Source organism: Cricetulus griseus, chromosome 2 (genome assembly GCF_003668045.3).
Source record: "Cricetulus griseus strain 17A/GY chromosome 2, alternate assembly CriGri-PICRH-1.0, whole genome shotgun sequence".
In the NCBI taxonomy this organism is placed as follows: Eukaryota; Metazoa; Chordata; class Mammalia; order Rodentia; family Cricetidae; genus Cricetulus; species Cricetulus griseus.
The window spans coordinates 98,436,845-98,458,315 of NC_048595.1; the positions used below are offsets into that span (position 1 = coordinate 98,436,845).

At 44.8% G+C, this 21,471-nt stretch overlaps 1 protein-coding gene across 10 annotated transcripts in view; it reads left to right on the top strand.

The window, feature by feature from the left end:
• Zbtb5 (zinc finger and BTB domain containing 5) overlaps positions 1-21,471 on the top strand; it is a 36,300-nt gene that overhangs the window by 3,437 nt on the left and 11,392 nt on the right. For 3 of the 10 annotated variants that reach the window (XR_004768271.1, XR_004768270.1, XM_035439890.1), the window contains exons 1-2: positions 4,329-5,404; positions 14,050-14,072. The exons of 1 other annotated variant lie outside the window; for it this stretch is intronic. Coding sequence is in view for 3 of the 9 variants with exons in the window: in XM_035439890.1 (XP_035295781.1) it covers positions 14,068-14,072 (5 nt within the window). In the remaining 6 variants the exon portion in view is untranslated. Of the gene's footprint in view, positions 1-4,145; positions 4,259-4,328; positions 5,405-14,049; positions 14,101-21,471 lie in introns of those variants that run through there. 6 more of the 10 variants (XM_035439891.1, XM_027403184.2, XM_027403189.2 and 3 more) reach the window with 6 other exon arrangements.

Here is a 21,471-nt window from a genome sequence, read left to right on the forward strand (position 1 = left end):
TAATAGGAAATACAGAAATTACAGACAGGATAATAAGATTGTAATAACACATGACCCCACAGCCCTTTTAAGATGGCCATTGCTAACATTCCATTTCATCCCTTGGGTTTACTGCTGTGCTATGTACTTTTTTTTTTCTTTTTGAGACAGGGTCTTACTATATAACCCTAGTTAGTCTGAAACTCACCACATAGACCAGGCTGACCTCAAACTTGAACTCACAGAGATCTATCTGCTTCTGCCTCCAAGTCATGGATTAAATTGTGCAAGCTACCACACCTGGTTGTATTTTTGTATAATTGATATTCCATTGTATTCAGCTCTGTATGCTGTCTTTAAAAACGTATTTTACCAGGGTGGGGGATGGTAGAATATTTGAGACAGCCGTGAGCTGCCATATGGGCACTGTGAATTGAATCTTGATCCTCTCAAAAGGTGAACAGTCAGTGCTCTTAACCGAGCCATCTCTCCAGCCCCATATTGTGTGTGTGTGTGTGTGTGTGTGTGTGTGTGTGTGTGTGTGTGTGTGTGTGTGTGATGGATGGAGAATCTTTGATAGGCTTGAGAGTTATGTGTATGCCCTTTCTGTGAACTATCTCTATGTGCTGTGTTCTGTGCCATCCTTCCACTGCCCCCCAGTGGAAGCATTGAACCCAGGGCCTCATCCAGCTAGGCAAGTGTTCTCCACTCAACTACATGCCCAGTTTTGTTTGTTTGTTTGTTTGTTTTTTGTTTTTTTGTGGTTTTTTTTTTGTATCTTTTTTGAGATAGAGACTCACTATGTAGACCTGGCTGGCCTAGAATTCACTATGTAGTTCCAAGCTACATCTGCCTCTGCCAGGATTGAAGGTTTTCTTCCACTGAGATAACCAAGTCCTGCCCCCAGGCCCCAGTGCAGGTTATTGATCTTATTTATTTTGGGGGTGCTAGGGATGGAGCCAAGTGCGTGTTAGACAACATTCTACCACTGAGTTAACCCTACAGGTGACCCGTGGGTTTTTTTAGACAAAAACTCACTCTGTAGTCCAGGAAGGCCTCAGACTTCTAATTCTCTTGCTTCCAGGGCTCTGTGATTGTTACAGGGGTGTAAACCCATCGAACCAGCTGGTTTTATTGTGGATGTGTATGGTTTCACTAGTGAGAGGAAGGCATTGTATACATACGCCAATATTTAAACCTCTGTACACACATTTAGATTATATCTTTCTTTTCTTTCAGCTACACATTTCACAGTTTCTATATTTCATTTGCCTATGGTTTTTTAGAAAAAAAATCGCCAGCAAGAAGAGTATTGTGTTTTACATTTTGAGACATCTCTTCAAAGAAAGCATCAATGATAATAGAAAGGGACCTGATTTACAAGAGTTTTTGTTTGTTTGTTTGTTTTGAGACACGGTTTCTTGTGTAGCTTTGGAGCCGGTCCTGGAACTCACGCTGTAGACTAGGCTGGCCTTGAACTCACAGAGATCTGCCTGCCTCTGCCTCCCAAGTGCTGGGATAAAAGGTGTGCGCCACCACTGCCCAGCTTCTACACATTGTTTTTGTAACCAGTTGGATGATATGAAATATTTCGGGTGCAGAATTACCTTAAGATCCACATATGCAAAAGGCTTTCTCATTAGTGTCTGGCTTATTGTCACAATTCCACATTGTCTTAGTTTGTATTGTATTAGAAGTAAGGAACCGGAATTGAAAACTTGTCTACATCAGATTTGACTGTGGGCAAGTCTGTCTAGATTGCTTGCTAACTGATTCAGTAGGGCTCACCCCCTGTAGGCCTTACCATCCCTAAGCAGGTGGTACTGAGTTGCACAAGAAAGATAGCTGAGCCTAAACCAGGAGGCAGCCTTAGTGGATGGTTTCTGCTTGAGTTCCCTCCATGATTTCCTGATAACATGTAAGCCAAAAAAAAAAAAACACTTTCCAAGCTGCTTTTGGTCAGGATGTTTTTGTTTTTATTTCATAAGCATTGATGTTTTGCCTGCATGTATGTCTGTATGAAGGTATCCGACCCCCTGGAGTTACAGTTGTGAGCTGTCATGTGGGTGTTGAGAATTGAACCCAGGTCCTCTGGAAGAGCAGTCAGTGTTCTTAACCACTGAGCCATCTCTCCAGCTCCAATCAGAGTGTTTATTTAAAAGCAACAGAAAAGCAATCTAGAACATGAAGGGACCAGCCCCCCATTTCGGCAGCCATAACAGTAACACGTGCTCGCTATGACCTTGTCTTAGTCACTAGAGGTTAGGTGCCTGCCTCGTGACAAGAAACCAATCAGAAGTTAGCTGGTGGCGCTATGCTTTACCACCCTGGACCCTGGGTGTACTTTACGGACAAGCACACATCAGTGAAGCACAGAGCATAGCAACCACCCTGGGAGGGCCTATGGTCCATAACAACCAGTTGGCCAATCAACACAGGGCAAGCCCTCCAAGCCTGGAGGCACACCAATCGTGAGCCTGTGCGTACCCCTAGACACTCCCCTTACGCTGCCCTACAAGATCTCTCGGGATCCCCTAGGAGCTGTCTTTTGTAGCCAACCAAAGACTGGAGCTAACCTGGGGTTAGCTCGTTAAATTACAATAAAGCCTCATGCAGTTTGCAGCATGCTCTCGAATCTACCTGGTGATTGGGGTGACCTGGGTCGTGGCCTGGGACCCCGGATACCTGAGTTTTCTTGATCCTACTGCTCGATAGTGTACATGTATAAGAACTATAAAATGTCAAGAATTGACCATATTTCATCATAGCCTTAAAGAAATAAAGACACAGGCCGACATTTCCACGCAGTAACGTCGGAAGGAACTCTCCAGACATGGCATTAGACTGTTCTGAAGGTTGAGTTTAGAAGCCTGCCTCGCCTCCTGAGGTCACCCTACTCACAGCTCAGCGGTACTTGCCAGCCTGTCTTTGTCTCTAGCACAGAGCTGCGGGACAGAGACCCAGAAAAGACAGCCACCAGGAAGCCCCGGTGGGGTGGCCGGTGGCCGCCGAGCCTTCCCCTTCCCCACCAGGTCCTGTAGACTCTTTTGCATCATTGCTAAGAGGGTTGAGCCCTGCAGTTCTAAGGCGGTGGCGACTGTAAACTTGGTTCTGGAGCCAACACGGTGATGGGCAAGAGTTGGACTTGGAGTTGGGACCCGCCCGTGGCTATGTCTGGACAACCGGGCAACCCAGGTGAGACGACCACTAGGCCGCATTTCCTTCTCATTGTGAAGCTTGCATTTGGGTTCCATTCGATTCAAACGGCTTTGTTTGTATTCTGACAAAGTTTGTCTGCAGATCAGAGGGCAGAGGTAGCCACTAGTTATCTGTAGAGACCAGGCAGGCAGTGGTGCCACACACTTTTAATCCCGGCACTAGGGAGGTGGAGACAGGATTCACCCTGCCCAATTAGGTCTGAGGATTCCTAGAGGAAAGAAGTGACTATGGCTGCTGCTTTGCTTCTCTGATCTTTCAGCGTTTCCTCCATATCTGACCCCGGGTTTTTATTGTTAAGACTAATTAGGATCGCGCTTCAGCTTCTTGGGATTTCGTTTTTCTCTTTCCCCAAATCTACAAGTTGGGAACTACCTCCAGGGCGATGCTTGAGGGAGCCTCAGTGGGGATCAACGTCAGACACCCTGGTCCCGCAGGGTGGGAAAGCTGTCAGCACCAGCCAATGGAGGGGCACAGGGCCGGCAGTCTTCGTTGTGATTGGCTCAACTAGACGGAAAACCCTAGCTTTGCCATCCATGGTGGATTTTGATTGGGTGTGACACAAAGTCGCTTCGCTACAGCTCAAACCTGGTGTTGCTTAGTGATAGATCCCGCCTTCGAGGGCCTTTGAGAACGACTTTACATGCTGTAAAGCAAACTGCGATTGGTCAGAGCGCTCACGGATGCTTTGGTAGTAAACACAGCCCCGTTCCTGGGACCGCGGATTGGTCAGGTTTTTCAGACGCCACTCCTTGCCGTGGCACCGCCCTCCCTCCTGCTGATTGGCCATGGGCGGTTTATGAGGGCGGGGATATGTACCACCTCACATCCGTTTACTGTTGGCCGCCGCCGGGTTCGCAAAGAACCGCGCGAACCGGCAGAAGGAGCCGGGAGAGAGAGGCGGGGCGGGCTCGGGGCAGGCTCGGGGGCGGGGGCGGGGCGGGCGGAAGTCCCAGCCGGGAAGCCAGTCTGGACCTTCCCGCCTCCTTCCACGGGGTCGGTCCGAGCGGAGGAGGGTCACCGCCTCCTCCTGCGCGGAGAAGGGGGGCGGAGCCCGACTCAGGTGAGGCGACCCTATCAGCTGGAGTGGCCTTGGCTCGCGCGCGCGCGCGCGCTCACGCGCAGGCGGTTGAGCGCCGGGAGCGCGCCGAGGCTAGGGGAGCGCGCAGACACGTCCCGGTGCCGCTGGTCCACCCTGTCTTGCTGCTGAGGGGTATTGTTACCCTTCGCCTCGGTGGGGCCAGGCGGGTGGGAGCGGGGTTCTTGTGCGCAGGCGTCCCCCGTGTCCCGACGCCCGGCTGTCTGCGCGGGGTGGGGCAGGGGCTGGTGCCCTGCGCATCTCCCACCGGAGATGGAGCCTCCGGGATGCTGTGGGAACGGGCTCCCGATCTGCATCCTGGCGGGATGAGCCGAGCAGCGGCTGCCCGGTGGGATGGAGGCGAGTGGCTCTCCTACCCCTGTCCTGGGTCCTTGTGAACGATGAGGTTTCGTTTCATCAGAGCAAGGCCACAAGCGGTCTGGATTCGGGAGCCAGCGGCCGACTACAGGGGTGGAGCCATCATTAGGGAATGCCCCAACTTGTTAGACAAAAGTGTTTAGTAGGCATTTATTGAATGCCCACTTCTTACAGGCTTCGTGCGAGCAGCTGTGGGATGCGGTGGTAAGAGACAGCCGTCCCATCTTCTCCCCCTGGGGACCGACTGCTTTGCATGTAAACAACAGGAGGAATAAGGCAGTGGGCTAATTAGGGGGCTTGGAGGTTAGGGTTTTTGTTTTGTTATTCTAAAGTGCCACTCACTACGGTCAGTCTCTGTCCTAGCATAGTGGAGGGTACTGTAGGAGCCACATTTTGGTTATTTAAGTCAATAAAACAAACTCATCACTTTCAAAGCTTGAAACAAAAACATTAACAAAATGTGTTGATGTTAAGTCTTTGTATGAGGTGCTGTGCTTTACATGATTTTGAAGGTGGACCGGGCACTTCATTGTTTTACTAGAGATTTTGTTTTCATTTGCCAAAAAAGTCTTGCGGTTGGCAGTAAGCTAAAGTTGTGTCGAGGGGAGAGTACAGATGGGCCAAGGAGAGAGTTTAGAGAAAACTCCCTAAGCTAAAAGAAGGCCTTCCACTGATCGCCTTAACCCTTCTGGAAATCTCAGCAAGCTTGGGAAGACAGACCTGGCCACTGCCACAGACTTGGTGACCTGCCAGGTAAAGTTAAAATTAAGGACTCATTCTGGGCTCTTGGGTTTTGCTAAATAAATGAATCAAGACTTTTTGAATAGTTTGTTTTCAGGAGAATTGATTCTTTTTTTTTTTCTCTAAAAGTTGTGTGGAAACAAAACTTTGTGTCTGTTGGGAATTTAGCCACTTTTATTCTGGGTAAATGAATGTGTCTCCAGCAGAATTTTGCCGAATCGATGAGCAGAGAGATTTTGGGGGAAAGTATTTTGTAGATGGGTATTTTCCTAATTTTAGGAGTCAGTGTGTTCAGAAGGGGCTGCTCAAGACTATCCAAGTGGAAGGATTAAAATAATTGGACAGTAAAATGCATCTATTTTAGTATTTGAAGCTCTTAGCATTAATTCTGTTAGACACCTAACAATACCCTGTGTTCAGTGAGAGTGACAGAAGGTCTGGTGCTGACAGAGCCTTGAGTCTGCCTCCAGTTTTCTTAAGGAAGGGGGAAAAGAATCCAAAATACAGATTCCATGTCAACTTTCAACTCAACTAATTTTTCAAAATGTAAATTACCTATAAGTACGTCTTACCACTGTGATTTTGAGCACATGACTGTGCACTTGCCCTTTTTTAAGTAGGGATGTTGTCTGCTGGAGGCTGTGTTCCTCAGTGTAGCAGGTGAGATGGAACGTAACACTACATGGCACCTTTTGTCTGGCACAAGACCAGATGTTTCCAAGAAAACCCCTGCTCTTCACAGTTTCCTGGGAGTGCCTTTGATTTCATTTATTATCATTCTGTTTTCTAGAAAATTTTTATTGTGGGAACTGGAAGGATGGCTGAGCAGCTAATAGCATCTCCTGCTCTTCCTGATGCCCAGGGTTGAGCTCCGCACCCACTGTTGGTTCACATTTGTCTGTAACTGCAGTCCCAAGGGATCCAGTGCCTTTGCCTGGCCTCATACACATGGTGCACAGACATACTTGCAGGAAAAACACCCATATGTGTAAAATAAAAATAAGGAAAACCTTTCAAATCCTTTTGTTATTGGCCTGAACAGATTAGAAAGTATGTTGGAGCACTAACTTGATTGTAACACAGAAGAGATGGTAGGTTCTTAGTGTTTAAGCTTATTTTAGCTATAGATAATTTTCCTTTTGAATATGTTATGGTTCCAGTAGTTCCTTAATTCGATTCTAAAACTATCTTTTAAAAAGAATAATTTATTTTTACTTTATGTGCACTGGTGTTTTGTCTACGTGTATGTCTGTGTGAAGGTGTCAGTTCCCCTGAAATTGGAGTTACAGGCAGTTTTGAGCTGCCATGTGGGTGCTAGGAACTGCACCTGGGTCCTCTGGGAGAGCAGCCAATGCTCTTAACAGCTGAGCCATCTTTCCAGCCCTAAAACTTGTTTTATTACATTTTACTTTCTTTGAAGATAGGATGGCATAAGTAAGCTTAACTGATAATGTTTATTCAGATATGTATGGTAGCTTACACCTTCAATTCCAGCAGTCTGGACACTGGGGCAGGAGACCCTGCCCCAAAGAAAAAAAATTGACAACTTTCTTCTTTTCTTGTGTTACATAAAATAATTCAGTTTATAACCACTGACATTTTAGACTTAATAAAATGTGGGGCAATTAAAAGACCTGTCCTCAATTAGTTCATTGTAATTGCAATCAGTGAATTTTACAAATTTGCCTTTGTGCTCTTGAGAAGTTTGTTACTAAGAAGAGCTTATTAGGAGTGGGGTTCTTCCTTATATAAATGGAAATTAACAGACTGTTTGTTTTACAAACTTTAATGAATGAGCAAATGGTGGTGTGCTTTTTGGAAATTATACATGATAATCTGTTGCTTTTTTATACTCAGTAAATGCATTTACAAATCCTTTATAGTCAACTTCTTAAATTTAAAACGATTAGAGTGAATTGCTTCCTGGTTTTCCTGTATATGATGTTAACATGGTATAATTGATTTTTCAGTACATCTTAATTATTCAGTCATTATTTAATTATTTATTTTTTTTTTAGACAGGGTTTCTCTGTGTAGCTTGGAACCTATTCCTGGCACTCGCTCTGGAGACCAGGCTGGCCTTGAACTCACAGAGATCCTCCTGCCTCTGCCTCCCGAGTGCTGGGATTAAAGGCGTGCACACCAATGCCTGGCCCAGTCATAATTTATAATCAACTCAACTATTATCTTTCTCTGAAACTGCGAGGCGCTCACCTCTTGTAGTCCTGTTTTAATCCCTACTGGGGAGTTGGAGGAACAATGACAAGGAAAACAAAATCTGCTCTTTCGTCCACCCAGAAAGGCTTAAGGCTTCTCTCTCTCTCTCTCTCTCTCTCTCTCTCTCTCTCTCTCTCTCTCTCTCTCTCTTCTCTCTCTCTCTCTCTCACACACACACACACTAAACACATCTAGTACAGCAACATATCTTGTACTCTATACTGAACAGATGGGCAGAAGCACCTCAGCATGATCAAGTACTGAACACTGTAACTTTTTTTTTTTTAATTTATTTTTTAGTTCTAGCTAGGGAACAAGCTTGTTTCACATGTAAGTCCCTTCTCCCTCTCCCTCCCCTCACCCCCATCCCTCCTCCCCCACCCCAGCCTACCCCCCACCCCATCCACCCACCACTCCCCAGGCAGGGTAGGGCCCTCAACCGGGGCTCTGCAAAGTCCACAAATCTTCCTGTGCTGGGCCTGGGCCCTTCCCCATGTGTCCAGGGCCAGAGTGTAACCCTTCACGTGGGATGGGCTCTCAAAGTCCCTTCTTGCACAAGGGAAAAATACTAATCCACCACCAGAGGCTCCCTGGAGTGCAGAGGCCTCCTTATTGACATCCATGTTCAGGGGTCTGGATCAGTCTTGTACTGGCCTCCCAGACAGCATCTGGGGTCGATGTGCTCTCCCTTGTTCAGGCCAATTGTTCCTGTGGGTTTCTCCAACCTGGTACAGACCCCTTCGCTCTTCATTCTTCCCTCTCTTCAACTAAATTCCCGATTTCAGCTCAGTGTATATCTGTGGATGTCTGTCTCTGCTTCCATCAGCCACTGGATGAGGGCTCTAGGATGGCATAAAGAGAAGTCATCAATCTCATTTTAGGGGAAGGGCTTTTAGGTTATCCTCTCCACCATTGCCTGGATTGTCAGATCGTGTCATCCTTGTAGGTCTCTGGAGATCTCCCTGGTTCCAGATCTCTTCTCGGACCTATAGTGGCTCCCTCTGATATGGTATCTCTCATCCTGCTCTCTCTCCTCTATTCTTCCCCCAACTCAATATTTCTGCCCCTCCATTTCCTCTCCTCTACTCCTCTTCTCTTGCTCTTATTGTCGCAGCTCCCTCCCTGTAACTTTTTTTTTTTTTTTTAAGATTTATTATGTGTTCAGTCTTCTGCCTGCGTGCCAGCAGAGGGCACCAGATCTCATTCAAGGTGGTTGTGAGCCACCATGTGGTTGCCGGGAATTGAACTCAGGACCCCTGGAAGAACAGTCAGGGCTCTTAACCGCTGAGCCATCTCTCCAGCCCCAACACTGTAACTTTTATAAGTGGCTCATACTGCTTTGAAACTGAACTCAATAATAAGAAATTAATTCCTCTTTTTTGTCTGTTTTTCCTACTGGTAAGGGACTATTAGCAGAGCTTTAGGGCAGAAGTCCTCTAGGAGTCTCAGTAGGCTAGTCCCAGCCACCTGGCCCAACATGCCAATCAAAATCAGCATTGGTGAAGGGTGGGAAAGCAGCTTTAACCAGTGTGATCACATCGGGGAGGGCACACAGGTTCAGTACCCTTAGGTCTGTCTTGTATTGACTGCCAAGAACTTGAGATTTTGTAGGAAGGGAAACAGGCTGAGACTGAAGGTTTGCAAAGCCTATGAGCAGGTCATCTTGGTCAGGCCAGTGGCCCCTTCCCATCATAGGTAATTTGCTCCCAGGTGGGGCTGATCTCATCATTGGGGAATTTTTTTTTTTTTCCCAGGTTAGCATTGATGGAGTTAGTTCCATTTCCCTGTCCTAAAGATGATTTGTCTTGTTTTGTTTTGTCATATTATTCCTAGTACAAAAGTTAGAGAGGACAAAACTTAGAGAAGGACAGAAGGCAATCAGTTAGTCCCCAATGCTTAGGCATTGCTGACTTCTTAGAACTTCCCCCCTTTAAGAAATAAAATTCCAGAAAAGTATAGTGGCACACTCCTTTAATCCCAGATCTAGGGAGGCAGAGGCAGGTAGATGTCTGAGTTCGAGGCCAGCTCATCTACAGAGTGAGTTCCAGGACAGCCAGGGCTCTTACGCAGAGAAACCCCCATCTGAAAAAAAACAAAACAAAATTCTTTCCTTTTCTTTCTCTTTTCTTATTTTGAGACAAAGTCTTCCTTTGTAGCTCTGAGTAGCCTGAACTTGCTATGTAGATCAGGTTGGTCTTAATCTTGTTGCCAGCCTCATGCCTCTGTGCCTTGTCAGTACTAGACAGTGTATACCATGGTGCCCAGCAAGAAGTAATTGGTTAGGAGTGAAATGCACACTGTTGTGCAGGTGTAGAGGTCAGACTTTCAGGAGTCTGTACTCTCCCTTCACCTTTATTTGGGTTCCAGGAATTGAACTATGATTGTCCAGCATATCAAGTACGCTTTCCTGCTGATCCATCCTGCCTCCTCCTTCCTTGCTTTTGAGGCAGGGTCATGTGTAGTCCAGGTTGGCCTCATGTATTAGAGATGGCCTTAAACGCTTATCTTCCTGCCGCCGTCTACTGAGTGCTGTGGTTATAAGTGTTCACCACTGCATCCACTTCACTTTTAATTGATTATTTTCAACCTTTATTTTTATTTTACATGTATGGTGTTTTTGCATGCTTGTTTGTCTGTGTACCGTATTTGAGAAGTGCCTAAGTGTGGGAAGAAGTTAGAATTCCTGGGATTGAATTTACAGATGTTTGTGAGCTACCATGTGGGTGCTGGGAATCTAACCCAGGTCCTCTGGAAGAGCAGCCAGTGCTGGTTAACCACTGAGCCATCTCTCCACCCCATATATATATATATTGGTTTTTTTTCGAGACAGGGTTTCTCTGTGGCTTTGGAGGCTGTCCTGGAACTAGCTCTTGTAGACCAGGGTGGTCTCGAACTCACAGAGATCCTCTGCCTCTGCCTCCCGAGTGCTGGGATTAAAGGCGTGTGCCACCAGAGCCCAGCTCCCCTACTTCTTTTTGTAGTTGTATTTTAAAATTATTTTTATTTTATACATGTGGCTGTTTTTGCCTATACTTAAGTCTATGCACCACCACATGTGTGAGGAGACTAGAAGAGGGTATTAGGTCCCCTGGAATTTGAGTTACAATTTTGAGCTACCGTGTGGGTGCTGGGAATCAAACCTTTATTCTTATTTTTTTAAGGTAGCATACTTGTGTCTGATACTATACAAATTCATACCAAGACCTAGCTTCATTGCCACTGTTGTGAGACATTGGAGGTAACTTTTGTGTTTTCACATTTCACCTACTATACATACTGCTTTCCACTTTGTTAAAGGATCAGTTCTGTGTGTCTCATTTCCACTAATCACCTGTGACTGTTAGCACTCCACCACATAAGTCGATGTTGGGCAGCATTTTACCTTGAACAAGTTAAGCACTAAAAACATGAGGCGGTTCTAGGGAGACAGCTCCATCTGTAAAGTGCTCGCCATGCAAGTGTTGGCACTGAGTTTGCTCCCAGAATTCACATTAAAAACAAAAGCATTTGTAGTAGCACATGGCTGTAACCCAGTGCTGGGGAGCTGGGAACTGTTGGGGTTACTGGCTAGCCAGCCTAGCCTGATTCTAGCTCCAGGCCAAATGAGAGACAGTCCCATAAAACAAGGTGACTGGCTCTTGAGAAATAAAACTCATGGTTGACCTCTGGCCTATACACACACACACTAAAAAACTCACCTGAACATGCAGACACACACAGATCATTAGAGAACATTAGATGTGTGAATTTATATTGCAGATGCACAGGTGCCTCCGTGTGCTGTTGAGATCCCTGGGCTGTATAACACTCCATGCTGTGGTTGTGGTGTGTTTTTCCTTCTCTTGGTGCAGTGGTCAAGGTACCTCAGGCAGCTACCCTTGCCTTCGTTCCAGAGTTGCCATTGCTCATCTTAGTCAGGGAATGAGAAACACCAGCATTTTATTTAAAACAAAAGACAGGGCTTGAGGGACTTTCCTGTGTGGAAATCTTTCACACATAGGCTTTGGTCTTTATTTGGCTTGTTTGGAGACATTTTCTTTCTCTATTTTGGCTGATTTTAGAGTTAGTTGTTGATCTCAGAAGGCTGATTCTTGAATACTTATGCTGTTTTGTCTCATTTAGATGTAGCCAGAGTTCATTCAAAAGTTGTCATTTTATTACTTATCAGTCATTATGGAGTTGCAGGGAACAGTCTCTGTTCTCAGTAAGTTGTTTTAGGAGAAAAAAAAATGAATTTGGCTAGGTCTGTATGACATCTTTTTCACTCAAACTCAGTTACAACGTTTCAGGTTGGTTTTCCCCAAGGACCCTGGAAAACAAGGTGGCAAAGTAATCATAAAGGCTTTGGCATGAGCTGCCTTCTCAGCCAGACTCACCTTTAGTTAGTGATGGACTGTGTCTAGTTTCTAAGACATCTCTGGGTAGAGCCAGAGAGATGATGTCAGTCATGCTGGCAGGTCTAAGTTTGGGTGCATCAAGTTGTAACCTTCCCTGCTTCTGCTTTGTTGTCCAGTCAGTCGGAGAGTGGCTGGGTGATCCACGACTGTGCTGGGCCTGACTAGGAGCCATGTCTGCTGTCCAGTGTCTGACTAGTGGTTTGGGATAAAAGTGCTTACTGTGCAGACTCAGGGAACTGAATTCCATCACCAGAACCCATCCACAGAAGGAGATTGCTGACCCCAGAAGTTGTCCTCTCTGCCCTACACAGGCTCATGCAGGCAGGATGACTCTCTCACACACTGAAAATATTAGACTTAAAAAAAAAAAAAAAAAAGACCTCTCTGCTCAAGTGGAACTTTTTGGTTTTCTACTCTGAAATCGATTTTCAACTATACCTTCTCTATAAAAATGGAGGAAAGATGCTCCTTAGTTCTCTTCCTGACAGAATGTTTTCTTTTTCTTTTTTGCCCAGCTTAACAGTAAATGTTAAGAACTCCTTAGAAGCCTAAGATGCCTCCTGTACACAATCTCACCGGGCAGACAAGCAGGAAAACACCTGATAGGGTGGTAGATAATATTTGAATGTGGGTGTGCTGTTCTTTATGAACTAGGTGTGTTATTGAAAAGCTTGTGAGTATACCATTATAGAAATCAAATGGTTGTAAATGTATTACTAGCTGCTGGCTTATTCTCCTAAGATACAAGCAAGTGTTTTATTGGACTAAGTAGAACATTAAGGAAGCCACTCTACAGATAAAATGGCCCATTTTTGAGTATTCACACTAATGTACTGAGCAGAGGTGTTAATGCATTTTCTTCATTATACTTAGTTTTGACATTACTAAAAATCTGTTTCTGCAGACAGTAAGTGTACTGTTCACCCACTGTGGGTCGGAGGCACCAAGTGATAGATTGTTGTACCGCCAGCCATATAGATCCGGAGTGAATCCTATTTTGAAGTCTATCTAACAAACACAAGCTTTTCCCCCTTCATTTGGAAGTTTTAGACAATCTGCTTAGGGGTAAAACTTTATCTTTTTGGTGCAAACTCTCATAACTTTATTTTTGTGTCCGCATGTGCATTCCAGCTGAGGCCCAAAGAAGGCATTGGATCCCCTGCAGCTGGAGTTACAGGTGGTTTTGAGCTGCCCAGTATGCCAGGAATGAAACTAATGTCCTCTGTAAGAACAGCATCTCTCCAGCCCCTTACAGCTTTTGGACTGGACCTCAGATTCTGTTAGAGTTGCTTAATAGTTTTGAGCAACAATGATCTTGAGTCCCATTGTTCTATCAGAACATAGAATGGAAAATTTCATATCTTACAAACTAAGGGGATTTTAAGAATATCTGTTTATCCAAAAAGTTTTGGCCATATTATTACTGAGCTGGTATGTGGCTCATGCCTTGCTCTGGAGGCGGGGCTGGTCTGAAACTCACTTTATAGCCTACACTGGCATGAAATTTGCAGTCTATTGGTCTCATCTTCCTGAATGTTGAGATTACAGATGTGCTTTATTGCGCTTGGCTCCAAAAAGGTTTTTTTTTTTTAATATTTATATTTTATATGTATGGGTGCTTTGCCTGCATGTATATCTGTATGACATGTGTGTGCTTGTTTCCCAAGGATGCCAGAAGAGGACATTTGACTGGAGTTGTGGATGGTTGTTAGCTGCCGTGTGGGTGCTGGGAATCAAATTAGAATCTTATGGAACAACGGCTAATGATCTTAACTGCTGAGCCATCTCTGCAGCACCCCCCCCCCCAAAAAAAAAACTGTTTTAAGGTATCTGTTAATTGGATTATTCTGGGGAGTGAAATTTGAACCTTCTCTTTGGCTTCATGGCAAAGATCCAACATAAGCCAGGTGCTGTGGTTTGGTTGTTGCTTAAATGTGTTGCCTAGAGAGTCATGTGTTGGGAGCTTGGTCCCCAGAGGAGTGATGTTAAGATGCGGAGCTCTCTGGCATTCTATGATCTCTTCCTCTTGCTTTCTTCTTACAGATTGTGATACCATCTGTCATGAGGTGAGATAGCTGGCAGAGCTTTCACCAGGTATTTTGTATATAGACTTGCATATTTCATTATCATAATGGATTAGCTTTAGTCATGATTGGATCTTGGGATCTTGATATCTTCAGAGTGCCTTCTTTGAGGATTGCTTGTTCTTACATTGGTTTTGGGTTGGTAAAAATGGCCACCCTCAATGATAGACATAGATCTCTCTCACAGATTCACATACTCCCTCCATCCCTTTCCCTTACATCACAGTGATCTAGGTACAAACTGTCTCGTTGACAGCATCAATTAAAAGTTCATAGAGCAGACTCTAATTAGCATGACTTGAGTCATGTAACTCTCCTCTTGGTGATTAGTGCAGTGAGTACCAAGTTAGTCAGGCCACCCTACATCATCTTTCAGAGCCTTGGGCAGTATATGACCTTTACTACATGAATCAAGAGTGGGTCAGAAGGGACTGGGATGTAGCTCACACAAAGCCCTGGCTTTGATTCCTAACACTGTATACCTTAATCCCAGCATTCTGGGGGTAGAAGCAGGAGTATCAGAAGCTTGGGGTCATTCTTGGCTTACGGAGATAGCTCAGCAGGTTAAGAGTGCTTTCTATGCAAGCATAGGAACCTGAATTCAATCCCCACAACCATGATCTGAGTTCAAACCACAATGAACACTCATAAAAGGCCAGCTGTAGTCATGGTGAACATAGCATTGTAGTGAATGGAGACAGACCCACTGGGGCTTGGTAAGAGCCTAGCTCCAGATTCAGTGAGCAACCCTGTCACAAAAGGAATTAGGCAGAGATCAGTAGATCAGGACATCCTTGTTTGGTCTCCAGAGAGTACTTACACAGGCACATTGACCACACATACATGTCTCTGTCAATTCTAGAGTTTATATATTAACCTTCTGTGGTCTTTGATAGAGTTGAAGACAGATAGTTATGGTTATAGTTTTCTTCAGTTATTATAAAAGATAAGTTATCCTTTTTATTTAGACAGAAAAGAGATGATGGGGGGAAGTCTTCTGTGTATGTGTTTGTCTTACTTGATGATAAATAAAGTACTGTTTGGCCAATGAGGCAGCAAGTTAGGCAGGACTAGGAGTCAAGGAGGACTCTGGGAAATGTAGTAAAGAAGTGGTGATCTACGCAGGAAGTGACATAGCAGGGAGACTCATTAACAAGGGCAAGAAGGAAGTGGACCCCCTTCTCTCTTCCTCCTGGTTCTCTGCTCTGGAGTCGCCATGTGATCCACCGGCAAGAGAGGGTGCCAGCAGAAGGCATCCTCTATAAGATAAGTCTTATAAAATATATAGATTTATGAAAATTAAGACTGAGCTAACAGATGAGAAATCCTAGTCATTGGCCAAGCAGTATAAGTCTCTGTGTATTATTTGGGGCCCTAACTTGGCAGGCAGAACTCGGGCGGCTGGCAGAAAGCGCCCACATGGCAGTAGGGCTCTGGTGGCTTTTGGAGAAAAGATTGATCGCAACATGTACCTATAACACACACACACACACACACACACACACACACACAGACAGATTGATCGTACCATGTACCTATAACACACACACACACACACACACACACACACAGTAATTTTTGGTTGCATAGTGAGTTTCCAGCTACCTTAGACTGTGTCTCAAGAAAAAAAAGAATGGGGTAGAAAGCAATTTCCTCCAAAGACATAGTAGACAAACAGACAAACCAAAAGAGCCCCTTAGAGATACTATTTGAATGCTGATTTGTGTGGAAATGTTAACAGGTTTCCTACCACTGGGGACACCCACCTCAGAACTTCGTTCAGTTATGTCTTAGTTTTGGATGGTGAGCAAGCTCAAGATGATCCTTGGGATTTGTAATTGTTAGAGTCAGCCATTTGCTGGGGCTGAAGTCATCTTGAAGTCAAGCTTACGTGTCTGAAAGGATTGTCAACTGAACTTCAACTAAATTTCCTCACAACTTGGTGGCTGGGTTCCAGGAATAAACAAAAAAGAAGAGAAAAGAGCTACCTTATTTTGTGTTGTTTTTCAAGACAGGGTTTGTCTGTGTAGCCCTGGATATGCTGGGACTTACTCTGCAGACCAGGCTGGCCTCAAACTCACAGAAAAAGATCTGCCTGCCTTTGCTTCCTGAGTGCTGGGGTTAAAGGCATGCACTACCACTGCCCAGCTAAGAGTCTTTTTATGGCCTAACTGCAAATCACATAGTGTAACTTTTCCCATAGGGACCTGGCTTCAAGGGGAGGTTGGGTAGGTGTTAAATGACATTGTAAGAAAGCATATAGGATTAGAGATCTTAGTGTTGCCATCCATTGTAACACAGAATCCTCTACATGCATTGCCTTGCTTCAGGTAACTAGTTTTATGAAGAACATGAAATATAAATTAAGCTATGTATGCTATTCTTGGGTTGACCTTATTTTGTCTAAATGATTTTGTTGCCTTGTTCTCTTTTCAGCTCTTAGGCATTCTTCCTTCCTCAGAGCTTTTTGGTTCTTGCTCAGTAGCAATAATCTCAACCAGACCACTCTTGTGACAGAAAGGCCATTCCTCCTTGCTCACCTAGAACAAGGGAATGGGGTAGATTAACTTGCAAGTTCAGCATGGGGGTGCTCTCCCTGGAACCTTGTACCTTGAGCAGGTGCCAGCTCTGAAAAACACTGGAAGCCATTACTTTCAGGGAGGTGCCTCAAGGAGATCTCCCCTTGAGCTACAGTGACTGGCTTTGCTTCAGTCCTTCAGAGCTTTTGTAATTGCTCTTCATTTCCAAGCCTGAGTGGTTGGCCTCCTACGCCTTTGAGCCCCCTTAGAGCTTTTTAATTCTTTTCTCATGTGAGGGGTAGGTTCTGTCTGCTGTATGTACACCTTAACTGATAGGTGGTTGTGACTTCTGGCAGGTATATTTTAAAACCTAAATTAGTTGATCAGATTATTTCAGTGTGATTCGGACTGTCATCAAAAAGCCGGGGCTGGAGAGATGCTCAGTGATTCAGAGCTTTTTGTTTGTTTGGTTGTTTTTGTTTTTCCAGACAGGGTTTCTCTGTAACAGCTCTGGCTTGTCTTGGAACTCCCTCCGTAGACCAGGCTGGCCTCAAACTCATAGAGATCTGCCTGTCTCTGCCTCCCTAGTGCTGGGATTAAAGGCGTGAGCCACCACTTCCTGACTCACATGCGGCTTCTTCTTTTCTTCTTCTTCTTCTTCTTCTTCTTCTTCTTCTTCTTCTTCTTCTTCTTCTTCTTCTTCTTCTTCTTCTTCTCCTCCTCCTCCTCCTCCTCCTCCTCCTCCTCCTCCTCCTGCTTCTCCTTTTTTGAATTAGAAACAAGATTGTTTTACATGTCAATCCCAGTTCCCTCTCCCTCCCCTCCTCCCCTACCACCCCCCCCCTAACTAAAACCCTACCTATCACATACCCTTTCTGCTCCCCAGGGAGGGTGAGGCCTTCCATAGGTCCTTCATCAGAGTCTATCATATCCTTTGGGATAAGGCCTAGACCCACCCCCATGTGTCTTGGTTCAGGGAGTATCCCTCTATGTGGAATGGACTCCCAAAGACCACACCTATGCTAGGGGTAAGTACTGAACTACTACAGGAGGTCCTGTAGATTTCCGAGGTCTCCTCACTAAAACCCACGTTCCTGGGGTCTGGATCAGTCCCATGCTAGTATCCCAGCTATCAGTCTAGGGACCAAGAGCTCCCCCTTGTTCAGGTCAGCTGTTTCTGTGGGTTTCACCAGCCTGGTCTGGACCCCTTTGCTCATCACTCGTCCTTTTCTGCAACTGGATTCCAGTTCAGTTCAATAGTTAGTTGTGGGTGTCTGCTTCTACTTCCACCAGCTGCTGGATAAAGGCTATAGGATGGCATATAAGTCAGTCATCAATCTCATTATCAGGGGAGGGCATTTAAGGCAGCCTCTCCTCTGTTGCTTAGATTGTTAGCTGGTGTCATCTTTGTAGATCTCCAGACATTTCCCTAGTGCCTGATTTCTCTGTAAACCTAAAATGTCTCCCTCTAATATGGTATCACCTTTCTTTTCTTCTATTCTTCCCCTGACTCAACCTTTCTGCTCCTTCATGTCCTCCTCACCCCTCCTCTTCTCCCCTTCTCATTCTCCTAGCTCCCTCCCCCCTCCTCCCATGTTCCCAATTTGCTCAGGAGATCCTGTCCATTTCCCCTTCTCTTAGGGTCCTCCTTGTTTACTAGCTTCTCTGGCAGTGTGGGTTGTAGGCTGGTAATCCTTTATGTCTAAAATCCACATATGAGTGAGTATATATCATGTTTGTCTTTTTGTGAGTGGGTTACCTTGCTCAGAATAGTTTCTTCTAGTTCCATCCAGTTTCCTGCAGATTTCAAGATTCCATTGTTTTTTTCTGCTGAGTAGTACTCCATTCTGTAAATGAACCACATTTTCTCTATCCATTCTTCAGTTGAGGCATCTAGGTTGCTTCCAGGTTCTGGCTATTACAAATAGTGCTGCACACAGTTTTCCTGCTGTGCTGGGATTGCTGGTGAACAGTGCCATGCCCAGAGTGAGTTCATTTTATTCTGGCCATTTCTCCTCTTGCCTCAGAGTTTTCTTTGACGATATCACTGATTAGTCACCTGTCCCTGGGTAGTCTCACTCACCACTGGGGTGAGATGTGCTCTGGTTGATCTAATCTGATCCCATCTTGGGAGTGGGTGAAATGACAAATGTCAAGGAGTTAGTGCTTGGAAAACCCTTTGTGACCAGATTGAACCACCCCACATGCAAGCCTGTGTGTGTGTGTGTGTGTGTGTGTGTGTGTGTGTGTGTGTAAGTGTGTGTGTATTTGTATTTTGTGTGTGTGTGTATGTATATGTATTGTGTGTGTGTGTGTATTGTGTGTGTGTATATGTATTGTGTGTGTGTGTATGTTTGTGTGTATGTATATGTATTGTGTGTGTGTATGTTTGTGTGTATGTATGTGTATGTAGTGTGTGTGTGTATATGTATTGTGTGTGTGTGTATTTTGTGTGTGTTTATATGTATTTTGTGTGTGTGTATGTTTGTGTGTATGTATATGTATTGTGTGTGTGTATGTTTGTGTGTATGTATATGTATTGTGTGTGTGTGTGTATGTTTGTGTGTATATGTTTGTGTGTATGTATGCATATGTAGTGTGTGTGTGTGTGTGTGTGTGTGTGTATCTGTATCCATGTGTGCAAGTTCATGCACATGGAAGTCAAAGGAAGATGGCAGGTTTCATTCTGTCTCACTGCTCTGAGACAGGCCTCATGCTGAACCGGAATCTTACTGTTCAGCTAGGCTGGCTGGCAAGTGAACTCTTGGGAGGGATTCTCCTGTCTCTGCTCCTTGATGCTGGGGTTACAGACAGGAGCAGCCATGCCTTTTTATGTAGTGCTAGCAATTCAAACCCAGATTCTCATGTTTACACAGCAAGCACTATTATCCACTTAGTTACTACCTAGTTTCTGGGGTCTTAATTGTTTTTTCTTTTACATTTTTTTGTGTGTGCATGTGTATATGATGTGCATGCCACAGCACGTATGTGGAGGTCAGAGGACAATGTCCAGGAGTCAATTTTCTCCTACTACCTGGGTTCTGAGACTCAACCTAGCTTGTTAGGCTTGACATCCACATCCTGCACTTCATCTATTGAGCTGTCTCACCAGCCCCTGGAGTCTGGCCTGTGGCTGATGTTCTAGTGTCTGAAAAATAATAATATTTAGTTGTTGTGGTTATTTTTGTTAAGTTGTATTTGTGTAGAATGTTGCTAGAAAACAGTTGTAAAGCTTTACAGGGAAAATACAAACCTCAGCCAGTAAGAACACTATTTTAAACCTATTTTAATTTTTAAATTATATTCCTCCCTCCCTCCCTCCCTCCCTCCCTCCCTCCTCCCTCCCTCCCTCCCTTCCTCTCTCTTCTCTCCTCCTCTCTCTCTTTCTCTCTCTTCTCTCTCTCTCTCTCTCTCTCTCTCTCTCTCTCTCTCTGTGTGTGTGTGTGTGTGTGTGTGTGTGTGTGTGTCTTGAATAGGTGCTGTGATAAAAACCCTGACCAAAAGCAGCTTGGGGAAAGAAAGGGTTATTTCAGCTTACACATTACACTCCATCAGTATGGGAAGCAGGGCAGGAACTGAAGCAGAGACTTTCAAGGAATACTGCTTACTACTTACTCTTTATGGCTTGTTCAGCTTGGTTTCTTACACAACTCAAGATCATCAGTATGGGGTTGGCACCACCCACAGTGGGCTGGCAAGGCCTACACCAATCATTAATCAAGAATTGTCAGGTCAGAAAGATTGTTAGACCCAGAGGAACAGGAAGCCTGCAGTGAGATTGCACTCCTAGAAATGTCACAAGGTAGGCTCATAAGTCCTCACTAACATGAGTACCTAAACAGGAACTGAACAAAGACAACAATAGACATGCTAAGGTATATGGGGAAAAGCCCAGAAGGCCTCAACCTTACACAAAGAACCACAGGCAACTAAGAGTGGAGAGTGGAGAAAAACAGTCTTCCCCAGGGAAGAGCACATCAAATTGGTTGTCCAGTACCAAGTGGTCAACTCTGAAAACATACATACAAGTAACATTATACAGACTGAGCACATTGTATTTATGTATGCACACACACACAAGTATATATACACGCATACATATATGTGTGTACATATGTGTATGTAACAACAATTAATGAAGAAAGATACCATGAATTAGAGAGAGAGACAGGGAATCAGAGAGACAGAGGAGGGATATGTGGAGGGATTTGGAAGGGGGAAATGACCCAATTATATTGTAATCTCAAAAAGTAAATAATTTTTAGAAATGCCCCACAGATGTGCTCATGCCCAATTGGATGGCAGCAAGTCTTCATGAGGTTCCTTCTTCAGGTGACTATTTTGGGTCAGGTTGACAACCCGACTAGCACAGGTGTGCTACATAAGCACTCTGCTGCTCAGCCACCTGCACAGAGCATCCCAGTATCCAGGTTTTAGTTCCTTTGCCTATCTGTGATGTGATTTTTGTCTGTCCTGTCACCTGTCCTGGTGCTGGGGACTGAGAAAGAATTTTGAGCTTGAAGTAATCTCCCATTGACTAAATCCCCAACTCATCCACACTTTAGTTAGGTCATGTAATTTTTAAAAGAGGCTTGGGGTATGGGAGGACAGCATTTGAGGCCTGTCTGGGCTATGTAGGGAGATGAAAGGAGATCATCTCCCCCCCCCTTTTTTTTATTAAATCTCTGTAGCCCCGTCTCTTGCTTGACTCTGCTTCCCAAGTGCTAGGATTAAAGGTATGCTACCAAACTTGGCCCTATTTCTTTAAAAAAAAAAAAAGAAAAAAATGCATTGGTATCCTACCTTCCACTATTATTTAAACCCTTGTCTTGGGTCATTTCAGCTGCCCCAGTAGCCTCTTG